We start from the raw sequence: 13,613 nt of genomic DNA on the forward strand, positions 1-13,613 counted from the left end.
GGGTCAAGATTTCATTCCAAATGTTAACAGAAATGTAGTGTTTACTCTCCCTTCTAAGTGAGGTAAATTGCTTATGTACTCTTCACCAATAAAATTTTCCGCAGTACAGAAAAGATTTTGAAAAACTCTTACCTATTAAGCTGTAAAGCATCATGAAAACTGGGTTTTAGCACTTCAGGGTCAAAATGTTTGCATCAGTTTGGGGGGATAAATTGGAACTTGTTTTAATTAATTTCTGTTATATTTCACCTCTAGGTTCCAGCAAGATGTGGAGTGACAGTCAGAGACAGCCTAAAGAAAGCTCTGATGATGAGAGGTCTTATTCCAGAATGCTGTGCTGTTTACAGAATACAAGATGGGTATGGCTTACGTGTGATGATTTTTTTGCTCTTACAATCTCTTGGAGTTACTCAGTGTGGCAAATATTATCCAACATTGTGGAAGTTATTTTCAAAGTTCAGAATGATGTGATACTTTGCATTAAATTTGTGCCTTGAAGACATGTCTAAGAAGAATTACAAACTGCTAGAAAAGGATTTAACAGGCAAAATACAGAGTAATATGAGCTTATAGACTGCTGGCAAAACACTCATTAATCAAATTCATGCTAACCAAACAAGCATTGAATAGGTTTCATTAAGTTTTTGGTTTTATTTGACATAGTTATATTCAGTTAAGAAAGTACTATAGGGTTCCTGGGGGGGGGGGGAAATAAGTTCTCAGCCCTAAAAAATTCATAAATTATCTTACTGCACAAAATTAGCTGTCTCTTTGGAACTTTCATGGAACAGGTACTTTCACAAGCACTTTATGTGATCAGAAAGGTGTCTGTCACCTTGGAACTAAGGAATCAGCCACTACTGGAGCTGATGGAAGAAAAATCTGTTTCTTTCATGCAGTTTGTCCAGGAAGTTGTGCTTTCCTTGGTATGTGCGGAGTTTAATTCTTACCTTCAAAGTTACCTGAAGTTAGAGACAGGGTAGCAAAGCCCCATAGTGCAACTTTATACCTAATCTCACATTTTCAGCAGGAGACCTGCAAGGGCTTGTGTGCTGGTGCTAATGAACGGCTTATTTACACTTTAGAGAGAAGAAGCCAATTGGCTGGGACACTGACATTTCCTGGCTCACGGGAGAGGAGTTGCATGTGGAAGTCTTGGAGAATGTGCCACTTACAACACACAATTTTGTATGTACTGGTTTTTATGAAATGGAGTACGAAATATGAGTAGAGTTAAATCAGCTTTGTACTTTCAAATTCTAATTAACAACTTTGAATAATATTTTATGTCTGTGGAATGTGGTGGGGGTTGCAAAAGAAGTTTTTAATCACAATAGCTTAAGTGAATTAGAGAGAATTGTAATTTAAATAAGTGATGCTAGAGTACTTGATCACCCTTAAAACTTTCACTTTTGGATGGAATACACCCTCTAAAATCTATAAATGTAGGGAGATTAAATCAGCACTGCATTGCAGAGCTGTAATAATAATCTACTATTTTTGTATTGCTGTATCTATAAAATGTATTCTGGGCCTCCCTGCTGGCTCTGCAGCAGCAATTAACTAATGAACTAACTATTCCCAGAGCGGTGCTGACATCATCAATGATGCTAGTGCACAAATATGTTTTGACCTGATAAGGCACCAAGTAAATGGAAGCTGCTAAACAGAATCCATCTAAATGGTTCCAGCTACATACAAAATCCTGGAAATAATGTTTGTCATATTGAGAAGAAAGAATTTTTATTTAAATTTAAAAGAAAAAAAATTCTATTGGCAAGCTGCTTAAACTATTTTACTCAAACAAGCTAGTCTGGCTGTGGCTAGTTAGATGAAGGTCTAGTAGGCTTAACTTTTTTTGATACCTTTCAGGAATTTTGATTATTACATGTAGTAATACAACTAGAATGTGTTTTAATGCCAAGTACTGCTAAATTTGAAAATGAAACTAAATTATTTTTCTCCCCTTTAGTATGGGGATAACTTATATTTACCCTTTTGCAATTTTAAATGTTTCTGAGTTTCAGTAGTCAAAATTACAACTGTATATGTAACCACACATAGAAGCCATATATATAAGCCATATGTGTATTTCCAGTCCTGTAAGCGATGGATAGAAATGTCACTTGGCTCCTGAAAAAATTAGAATATGAGATAATCTTTCAGCAACTTTTGGTTTTTATAGGTTGTATTCAGTTAAGTTCTGAATGTTTGTCTCTGGCATGGTAATAATGCACTGTTTTGCTTCAGGTTTGTTGCTGTTTTTCTTACTGCTCATGAAGCGAAGCATTAATTCTAACAGATAGTTGAAAGAGAATGGTAATGCATGCAGCTATTTCAAAAAGGGGACGATCTTTTATATAAATCTATTTGATACAGAAAACTGTAGCTGCAGCAACAAAAAAGGGGCTTTTAAGTGTATTTGAGGGAGGTAAAAGCAAATAACCTATCTTAGGCTTACAGGAGGACTCTTTAATTATGATTATTTTTGACAATGTAGGTACGAAAAACATTCTTCACGTTAGCATTCTGCGACTTTTGTCGAAAGCTGCTTTTCCAGGGATTTCGGTGCCAGACATGTGGCTACAAATTTCACCAGCGCTGTAGTACAGAAGTGCCACTGATGTGTGTTAATTATGACCAACTTGAGTAAGTAATCACAATTGGTTTTAAAGTTGAGCCTTTTATTAAGCTTACAGCTGTCAGTGATTTCGTATGTTAAAATTTGTAATTCAGGAAGTCAGAGGAGGTTCCTGAAAAAAAATACAGGAGTTCAACTGTTCTTATGAGACTGCATAATTCATATTCTTTCTGTGCAAGCTCAGACAACCGGTTCTTTTTTTTTTTTTTTTTTTTTTTTTGCTGGACTATGAAATGCTTTCTTTGAGGCATGAATGGGGTAGCTGAGCACTTGACTATCAGACAGACTTCTCGTTGTTCACAGTTGTTACTCTTAATCAAAACTGGTTCTTTATTATGTGATGGCGAGGGCACTGTTTAAATGTTTAGATGAGGGTTTATTCTCTTCAACCTGAAAAAAATGTTGAGCCACTAGTTTAATATGGTGAAATTGCTGGTGGTTTTACAGTGATTGAAAATAAAACCATTAGTGAGTTTGCCTAGGTAAGAAACATAAAAGAGAATGTCCCAAATAGTCATGGGTTCTTGAATTTAATTATTGATCTGTTTGTGTAAGTCTTTGATGTTGGTTAAACATCTAGTGTAAATTGGCTCTGTGTTCTATTTGATCAATTTCAGCAGAGGCTATTAAGTCTTTTAAATAGATTTTCATATAAGGAGTTGTTTAAAATGCTAGTTTTTCCCTCAATAATAAATTCAATTTCTGCTTATATTAGTATTTGTACTGTTTCCTTGGGCATCACTAGAGTTTGTGCTCAGGGCTTCCAGATAACATAATTCTGACAATTTGGCATTTGGTTTTTGGCATTGTATCAGTGCAGACATTAAAATAAGTCGGTGTACTCAACCTATACTTATAGGTTGTGCATTCTTGAGGAACCAGATGTTAGCAATTTCAACTAAAAGATTAAAATTACTTTCTGCAAAGGTGTGTTTAAGGCATGATCTTTTGGTCTTTTGTCAAGTAAATAATATTTTCAACAAATCTTGCAGATTAATGTGTTAGTGTAGTCTTTATCTTAAAATTTAGAATTTGATCAGTGAGGTGTGTTGGGGTTTTTTGTTTTGGTTTGGTTTTTTTTTTTTTCAATCTTTGAGCATTATATTATGAAGCTTCTGGGTTTTGCACAAGCTAGGTTGTTTTTGTTTGTTCTTGCCTCACAGTTTGCTGTTTGTCTCCAAGTTCTTTGAACATCACCCCATACCGCAGGAGGAGGCCTCCTTAGGAGAGACCACCCCAGCATCTGGATCGTACCCCTCAGTGCCCCCCTCAGATTCTGTTGGGTATGACCTTATTCCTGCTGTTTAATAACGAAACATTTCAGTACTGTTTGCTTAGAAATACTCAAAATACTGCTTAGCAACGCACTACATTTTTGTAATCTGGCTTGTCATACAAATACCTATGCTTAACTTCCAAGAAGTGAATGTTTTCATTCACATGAATGATCTAAATTAGTAATGAACCCAAGTTAAATGTGTGCATAAGTGTCTGTAGAATTGGAGCCTTACCTGTTAAACTGATTTCTTCTGCATGGTAGCTTAGACCTGGTCTAAACTGGAAAGATTTTATACCTAAAATTAATACAACCCAAAACGATATCCTCAGAAATTATTGTAGTTTGTGTTATCAAACTACAACTTGTTGGCCTTGAAGTGACATACCTCTGTTTCAGAATAAGCCACGACACTATAAGATTGGTGGGAACAGATGCCAATTTCAGGTTCATAATACTGCTTTAGTAGCTTTTTCACATACACATTGCTTCAGTGTCCTCCAGACCAGCTGTCTTCCTCCTGTGTAGACGTTGGGATATACCTATAGCATTTGTTTGCTGCAGATCCAGGTTTTGTAAAATTAGACTTCTAAAACTGACCACAGCCTCCACGCACTGTGTTTCCAACAAAGATTGTGGACCCTCTCTCTGTGAAGAGATAAGTGATCGAGTTTAGGTTATGTTCCCAGTAGCTAAGAGATCAGTGACACCGCCCAGCACTAGATAGTTGAACAAATCTCCAGGAAAGAGTAACTCAAGGATGTCTATCAAAATCAAGAAACCTGATGCAGATCTATTAAAACCACCAAATACAAAAGCCTTCAGAAAAACATTCCTAGGACATGCGTGCTGCGTGGAGATGAACGGAATTTGGCAGAGAGGCTCTCTTGGAATAGTGAGCATTGTGCCCAAACTAAAGCAGAAACGCGGCTGGAAGCTACGCAGGCACGTACGGACTCTTACTAGAAGATAAATTGCCTGGACAGCCAAGACTGTTTTGTGAAAGATCAAATATGATGTCTCCCAGGAAAATAGATTGACAGTCCTGCAGAGGGAACCTCATTTGGTAAGTACAAAGAGAGGTGATGTTCTTATTTGTACTATTTTGTGCAATTTCAAGTAAATTTGGAAATGCCTCTTCCAGGTAGTGGATGTTGCTTCTGTATCCCGTGGGTGTTAGTTAGTACAGCAGATTGTGGACAAGGCTGCTGTTGTGGTTCTCTAAGTTAAGCAGGTTCTGCCTTTCTCATGCTACAGCTGAAATTATAAACAGACTAGAATTATTAATGTGTGAAGAAGCTAGCTCATGCCAACTGTGATGAACACCTGTGGGTGCCAAAGGCACTATATAGTCCCAATCCTAATACTGGTATATGCTAAATTTTCCTGCTTTTCAATTGGCTCTGCCTCACATTTGTGCTTTCTTACCAATTTGTGAGGATACAACAGGATGGATTATCTTAATTGATACATGCACTACGTCAGGCAGTCTTAGTTTTGTGAAGTAAAAAATTAAAGGAAAAACTGAGACCAAAGCTGGTCAATGCCTTAACGTTTTTAACTTCACATGTATATAAATGTTAACATGTAAATATACTTGCCAGTTGAGGTTAAAGAGCTTTTCTCAAGTGTTGTGTCTGTAAATGTTTGTGGTTGCAGGAGCTGTGACAGGTTTCTAGCTTTCTACTTTTTGCTTTTTTGCCTTGCTGCACACTTCATTGTTAAACAAAACAAGGCATACATCATGCCTTCAAAATTCTGTTTGTTTTGAAAACGGTGTATGATTGTCAGCTGGTGTTCATAAGTAGTATGCATGTTCAAGTCATGCAGTTTTCCCCAAGCATCTGTGTTTATAGTATTTCTTCTCCAGAAGCAGCTCAGATATTTTTGTATGAACATATAGCACTGTCTGTACCTTTGTCCAGTAATCCTTTTGACTTTCTTGAACAATACTTCTCTGCCTTTTAAAGACATAGTTGTAGAAATAACAATTTCTCTGAATTTTTTAGAGTAAAAAAGAAAAAATGCTGGCCTTGTCTATAAAAATATATAATTACTCACCGTTTTGTTAAATGTTACTGCTACAATATGGGACAACAGCTCAACTGGAATTAAAAAAAAAAAAAACAACCTGACATTTGTGCTTATCTTCTCTGGGAAAAGCATAAGGCGTTGAAATTTGAGACTCGTTGAGCAATGGGATTGAAAATATGAGCAGCTAGTGCTTTATTAGCACCTACTAGTTTAATAATTGTTCCTTTGATTTTTTTTTTTTTTTTCTGTTCTCCTAGCATCTTGCGTGGCTCAGCCCACAGAGGAAGGGATGTTACTAATCGTTCCTTAAACCTGAGGAAAGAGAAGGCAAACATCCTTCTTCATCTTGAGCCTTGAGAAGGGATCCCAGCAGCAGGCGAAGCGCCCGAAGCAATGAGGAGTTTGTGTCGCAAGACAAGCTCAAGAGCAAAGGCGCGTGACATGCTGAGAAGATGCCAGGGGATCAAATGGAGGAGATGAGAAGAGAAAGGGACATAAAGGAAAAGACCATTGGACATGATGCAAAAGCTGCTAAACATGCCGGAGAACTTTGTTTCACTTTGTTCACGTTTACCATCCTAAAGCAATGCAGACCTGTAGCCTTTCACTCGTCCAACTGTAAGGCATAGGCAGTCCCTCCAGACCTTCCTTCCCAAGATAAGGGAGCACATACAGGCCCACTTGCACATTTCTGAATCTCTTATCAAAATGTGTCCAGCCTCCACGTTAGGTCCTTTGTCCCATTTTAGTTCTTTCAGTTTGCACTATCCTGTTGTGCCAAAGCAGTCATTTTAGTAATAATCTGCACTTAACTGGAAAGAATTATTAACTTGTAGGTCTCCCTAATATAGCCATTTGTAATAAAAGTGAAGTACACAAACTGTATATAATACATTGTATTCATTTCATTCATTGCACTATCATAAAGTTTCTTCTGTATCTTTGCTCGTAAAATATGAGCACAGAATTTCTGTGAATGCAGTTCCCTGGATCTTAGAGAGATGAAAAAGGGAGAGATTAGCTACTCAGAATCTTCCAAAGTTGTCTTTTTCAAGTTCCATCTGTTCTCTCAGATGTTGTGCGGTTGGGCAAAACCCAGCAAATTCCTGAGGGAGATGTTACGGCGGGTAAGTAACCTGCGGAGTGGGTGGTAAGGGGGTGCACGGTCAGACTTTGGACAGCACAGAGGTGGGTTGAACCCAATAGAAACTGAAAGGATCTGCTTTGCTTGAGGCAGAACACTGCCAGTGAGCAGGTTGGCAACGTCTTTGCTCTTTGAAAAACAACATTTCCCAACATGCTTGATCTTCTAAATGTGAGAAAGGAAGGGGGACTGTCTGGTGCACCATTCTTGGAAGCTTGCCAGTCCCTGCCTCAGAGCAGGCTTCAGCCTCTGACTAAACACCTCTGCTTTCCTTTCTGTCTTCCAAATGCTCACTGATCATTCTGCTTCAGCTGAAGATATTTAAATGTCTAGAAAAGCTTCTGAAAAGCCAGTGAAACAAAGATGCAGTCTGACAATATTGTACTTGGTACTTCAACACCATTTAGATCCCCATGTGTTTAAGTGAGCAAAAGCTTTCTGTTTTATTGGATAAAACAATGATGAACTTTTCCCTAAAATTTCTGGCACCAGACCTTTTCCAGACCACTCCATGTAAATGTTAGCAAGCTTCCTATGATATCCAACTTGATGTGCATTCTTGCTGAGCAGAAAAGGCCTGGTATGGGAATCTTTAGAAAAATCATCTTTAGTCTGTAGAACAGATGGGGGGAAGCCTCTTCTTCCCCAAAACGTTATTTGCAAAAACATGATAGTGAACTGCAACCTGGTTTGGAGGACTGATGGCTGTGTGTTTCTCTTGATAGCCCCTGGTACATGAAGCTATCAGAAATTTTTAGGAGAGCGTTGCTACGCTTTGATCCAGGCCCAAAGGCCAGTATAAATGCACACCATTGATAATCCTGGTGGTTGTTTTACGCCTGCAAGCCAACATGGATGAAAACAGGTTATCATGGTACAGAAAAATGCAGTGATCCATATGAAGTTATCACTGTTACACTTCTGTCCCATGTGCTTTTAGACTGGCTCCGCAGGATGCTGGAAGAGGGATCTGCTTGCAGTTGCAAACCTGCACTGCTGTCATTTACCCAAATGTTGATTGGGGGTTATTCACTATTTCCAGGCTGCAGAGATGGGGAAAGAAAACAAAATACCTTCTCTTCTGATAATACCTGTGGAGTACCACAATAATTAAATTAGAACATGTTTGGCCTCCAAAATGTACAGTTCAGCTGCTTGCTAGCGTAGCTGAAATGCCATTGTATCCCAGATCTTTAGCCATGCTTAGAAACTGCTTGAAAAATGGAAGTGCACTGCATTCTTCATTATCGGCAGTAACCGAAACCAAAGGCAGTTGTACTCTGGTGTAAACAACAACAACAAAAGCCTTGCTATGCACGCTAGCTTGCAATAGGTTTGACTTGGGTATGAGTACGCAGTCTACCAGGTGAACGGTGTGTACTACACTGAGCTCTGTGGCTAAGCTGAGGTGCACTTGTTCAGACTGGCGGGGGGGAGAAGAAAAATCTCAGTCCAGGAGAGATACTGTAATTTTAAAAGAGAAGTGGCACACACCCTATAACCGAGGTTAGGTGAATATGAATTTTCAGTTTAAGTATTTGCCAAATAAAAATCCAAACAGAAGTCTTGAAGCCCAAACAAACCTCTCTTAAGAAAAATCTTTCCTGAGTAGACCAGCTCTTAAATATATGATGCATCGCATTGGTGAGTTCAAGGAAATAGAGAAAAATCTATATTAAAATTTTCTTTTGTGTTTGTGAATTGAATTAACTTTTATTATTGCAAGTTCTAAGATCTGGTGGAGGTACTGTGCATGATTTTATCGAATTGTCTGTTTATGTAAAAAGCAGCATGTGTGGGCACTTTTCTCAGTTTTCTTGCTCCTTCCCATGAACCCAGTTTTGTAGAATAGTAAATCCAGACATGTTGGTACTTGTGTGATTAGGTAAAAATCTACTTCTCTCTGCACTTATTCTTGTCCCCTGACGAAACCTCTTTCTGTTTTTTCTTGACAAAAAGGGAGGGAGCAATGTGCTTATCCCAAATACATGGTCCAAGGAAAAAGCAGGTTCTACCAGGAGAGTTTGTAGCATATTAAATCGAGATTTGACAACTTGGCTTGTTGCCTGGGAAGCTGGGAGTCATTTGTTAAGGGAATGCCCACATCTAAGAGGCTGGAAGGAGGTGTGCAAGATGAGGTGGTATAACCTCTCTAATATGTCAGGGTATTGACCTTCTTATTTGTAGATCTCCTCTAGGTAGGAGATTGACTGTTAACTGCTTACAAAGGCCACAGGAGCAACAGAAACTTGGATCCTGGTATTTAAGCTGCTGCTTTTTTAAACCTCAGCCTGCTATACATGTATGTTACAGTAAATAGCACTTTGCAGCAGATGTGTTCTGATCCTCATGATGTTTTTTTGATTTTTTTTTTTCTTTTTTTGGCGGTATATTTGCTGGCACTATGTTTGCATAGCCTGCAGAACTAGCTGTGTAGCTCGCCTGGAACAGACAATGTCACGCTCTTCCCAATGTTGATGGCTGGTCCTTTTTGCTCCAGTGTCCCTTCTACCCTTCTAGAGTAATTGAAATTTAGAAATACTGTAAGAATGGGCTTTTGGTAGCTGAGGGGATTGCTGCATTCTTTGCGGTGAAGTGTTTTCTGTAGATCAAGATCTTGATGCAGATCAAGATACGCAGCCTTTGCCACACACAGGCAGTGGCTGGTGCTAATCTCTTCTGGCCTTGTGATCTCAGTGGGCCATCTCAGCTAGCAAAGCCCTTTTGACTTTCTTTTTCCTAGTTACCTTTTTCAAGCAGAATTCCCGCTTAGCAAAAAATAACCTACCTTTTTTTAAGTGTCCCAAGGACACTCATTAATGAAATCCTGATTGTATGGATGGAGCACAGGCCTAACTGCTTATGAGATTCCCATCTCTGGATTCTTTGGTGTCTTAAATCCCAGAGATCCTCCCACTAATAGTTTAGAGACTCCAAAAAGACTTTTATTAGCCTGTAATTATTTTCTAAAGATCTAAACTTCTTCCTGTTAGAATTTAATGAGTAGAAAAAGCTATTCAAATTGTTTTCAAACATGGTATGACATAGCATGCTATCTGCACTAGCATCATGACGGGCATGATGACCTGTGACCAGAAATACAGAAGTATTTGCAGATTCCCTTAGCAGATGACCATTTATGACTCAAACGAGGATGTGATTGAAACAATATTTCTGAATTTTTTTGGTTTTTTTTATTCCCTTGGCTTACTCATGATCACAGAAAATTTGATTGCTTCTGTTCTCATCGTGTGGCAGAGCTCAAATGCTGTTGTGCAGTCACTCTTAGTGCAGAGATCTGATTACTGTTGTTACACATTCCTCTTAATTTCGTTATTACTGAGAACTCTCAGGAAGCCTGAGCAGGAGTTAGCTGTCCCAACAATGATTGTACTGGCCTGAAACACTTTTTAGGCTTTTCTTCTGAAACCTTTCTTCGCAGCATCTGACACACTTGCCTTAACATGAAAATACAGTGCCTTAGAATGTCAACCAAAGTCCTGTGTTTGTATCTGTGCAGTGTCCCATCTTCTGATGTGCATTCTAGTTGCATGATTTCCTTACAAAAATGTTTGGGAGTTCAAAATGTTTTCATCTACAATAGAAAAGGTTTTACACAAATGCACTTGTTAGCAACGAATGAAAACTTAAGCTTACGTATATGTACATCAATTTAAAAAATGTTTCGGAAATTCAGAGCGTTTTCTGAAATGCTGGGCTGTTCAAGGCCCTTTCTCAGAGATCTGTCTATTGGCAGTTTCACTTAATTGCTTTCTAGTGTCTTCCCAATATTTATATTCTGTCATGTGACAATAGGTAACTATTTATTTTTCTTTGAAGTTAAACAGGGTTAAACTCCCTATCTAATCTTGTTCCGCTCTCCCTTCCCACTTTCCAAACATAACCTAAGTATTTTTTTACAAGACTTTACTAGACTGTTATTTGAATTAATTCGTAAGTGCTGTGTTTCCCCATTCTCAATTGTGAGACTTGGCCAGGAAGGAAACGATGACAGGTACTTAGGATACAGATAGCACTGAGTTCTGGGATCAGCGCCAAACTGCCTAAACTCTTCAATGAAAGCAGAGGTAATAGTCTTTTAAAGCAGACCCGTTGCTGAAAAAATGTGAAGAGATCCTGTCGAAAATGTTAGTTGCCCCTAAAGATCTTTGGAGAGACCAAGGAGCGTTCACTTACAGGAGGCAGCACCAGGACCCGTTGCTGCTCTGTGCTCCCGTATGGTTTATTTGTGAAGCCTTTCCCCCTGGGCACTGCCTTTGTGAGCATGGTAACTAACCCAGGAGTAATCGAATGGCTGGAGGGTTTTCTGCAAGTTCTAAAAACCTTGTTGTCAGATGTCATGTGTATTTTAACATAAAGTTTTCTTCGGCATAGTTGGCAAATGTTTCTCATTGACCATTTGCCTTCTATCCATTAAATTGAATTGTTAGATTTAACGGTGACTGACCTTGAGTTGAATGAGAGATAAATGCCAGTTTATTGTACTTAAACAGAACAAATAGATAACCAAAGAAGTGACATTCTGCCGTCTTACAAACAAAAAAGCAAGTGTTTAGATGTTCTGTCTTTCAAATGTGATTCATGATACTGTACATTAAAGACTTTATCTACATTTATGACCGGCAGCATTTGCATTTCTTCAGAAAACTTACCTGTATAGCCTGAACACTTACCTTTTAAGTCAAATCTATTGCATTGCCTAACTGTAGCACTGTAAATGCTGTTGCACTATACAAAGTTACTTCATAAACGTTGAGGTTAAGAGGCGATATGTTTATTTCTATTATCAATAATTTGCATTACATTGGCCATAATATTAATCAGTTCTGTTGAGTGATCAGTATGTAATTTTCAGTCTTTCTTCGTGAAACAGTGATCCCATCCGTAGAATTTGTTTTGTGATGTCTTCTGACTGTAATGTTGATGTGACATGTTAAGCATTTTTACTTCTCGATGGACTGCCATTAGAAAAAGAGTGTATTGCATTAAGTCTGAAGTGAGGAAACCACAGAGCATCTTGCCATCTGCAGTGCACGTTGGACTACGTGCATTTTTCAGATCGGGATTTATTACTAATGGTTTGGTATGGTATGTTAGTAGTTTTTGTTTTGTTTTAACTCTGAACACTTCACAGGCACGTAATTAGGTAGTTGGGGCAGCAGAGAGTTGTTGCAATTGATCATAAGGGACTAGAGATGGTTCATTATGAATTGTTTTTATGTAGGCCTTTAGATCAGTTGTTTTAAATGTATGTATTATTATAGTTGAAAAGGACTTACCACACCCACTATGCGGTATTTGAAGCCATTTGTAGACCTAAATCCTCTTTTTCCTTGACTTTGTTTCTCAGACCACCAATTCTCCCTAGTCCTTCTCCTTCAAAATCCATTCCAATCCCACAGCCCCTCCGACCAGCAGATGAAGACCATCGGAATCAATTTGGGCAACGCGACCGATCCTCTTCAGCTCCCAATGTTCACATCAATACAATTGAGCCGGTCAATATTGATGTAAGTATTCATAACATTTGGATCAGGAATAGCAGATTTGATGTTTCCCTTGTGAATATCAGTGTGTTAAATTTATTGCACGTACACACGAGTGCTGTGTTTCTAAGCTAATCCTTGGTGGTCTGTCAGAGTCTTCGTAGATCCCATGGAAGACGTTCTTGCTGTTGAAAGCTGTGAGAATGCAAATTACCCATTCTTGAAAAGCAGAACTGCCTTCTGACGGTCCTGTCCTTTCATTTTTAAAGAAACTTTCTACCACAAACCACCGATCTTTTTTTTTTTTTGTCATTAGTCAGAAGGCTTGTGCTGCTAGCTGTACGACAGCATTAAGAGCATGCGAGCCAGTAACCACTTTTGCAAACCATTGTATGTTAAGTACGTTTCTTTATATGCAAGATAGGGATGTTCAGTATTTGTAATTCAAGTAACATTTCTGGCATTGAAGAAAATTAAATTATTGCAGTCAGCCGAGTTCAGATTTCCTGAATGTTCCTTAGGGTTTCAAGAGGCCAGTATATACTGTTCTGAGCATTCTTCTGGAGCGTTCAGAAACTACTACGCTTAAATTGTTTTCCACATTTTTAAAATTTCTGGATGCTGATTTGTAAATAATAGTAAGGGTTGATATTAGGTGTAAGGCCAGCTAGGGTCTTTCAAAGTGTCGGTCGCAATAACCTCCTTCTAATTTTGCCAGTGCGTGCAGCTCATATTTTACCCTTAAGCCTACTCTTTAGAAATTAGTCATTTGGCAGGTGAGCAGTTTTGAAGTCTGCCTGGACACCGAGGCACAAAAACTGTTTTGCATGTGAACCGAGTGGAAGGTGCTAATTGAGTGTTAGGAGTGTGGCTGTGTAGACATTTGCGTACGGTATATGGCAGTGGTGCAGCTGAGAGACTGCACCAGTGCTTTTGGCTTGATGAAAAGGGACGTACCGAGGGAAATTGCTAGAATGTTCTAATTCTCTTCTGTTTAGAAAAATCTTCAGT

General features: G+C 38.6%; 1 protein-coding gene across 2 annotated transcripts in view; it reads left to right on the top strand.

Moving 5' to 3' along the window:
• The window catches only part of BRAF (B-Raf proto-oncogene, serine/threonine kinase), an 82,796-nt gene that overhangs the window by 44,409 nt on the left and 24,774 nt on the right, over positions 1-13,613 (top strand). For both annotated transcript variants that reach the window (XM_042795311.1, XM_042795312.1), the window contains exons 4-8: positions 256-359; positions 1,086-1,188; positions 2,501-2,649; positions 3,805-3,924; positions 12,467-12,626. In XM_042795311.1, coding sequence (XP_042651245.1) covers positions 256-359; positions 1,086-1,188; positions 2,501-2,649; positions 3,805-3,924; positions 12,467-12,626 — 636 coding nt within the window. The remainder of the gene's footprint in view (positions 1-255; positions 360-1,085; positions 1,189-2,500; positions 2,650-3,804; positions 3,925-12,466; positions 12,627-13,613) is intronic.

The sequence above is a fragment of the Tyto alba genome, unplaced genomic scaffold, assembly GCF_018691265.1.
Source record: "Tyto alba isolate M040663 unplaced genomic scaffold, T.alba_DEE_v4.0 Super-Scaffold_21, whole genome shotgun sequence".
Classification (NCBI taxonomy): Eukaryota; Metazoa; Chordata; class Aves; order Strigiformes; family Tytonidae; genus Tyto; species Tyto alba.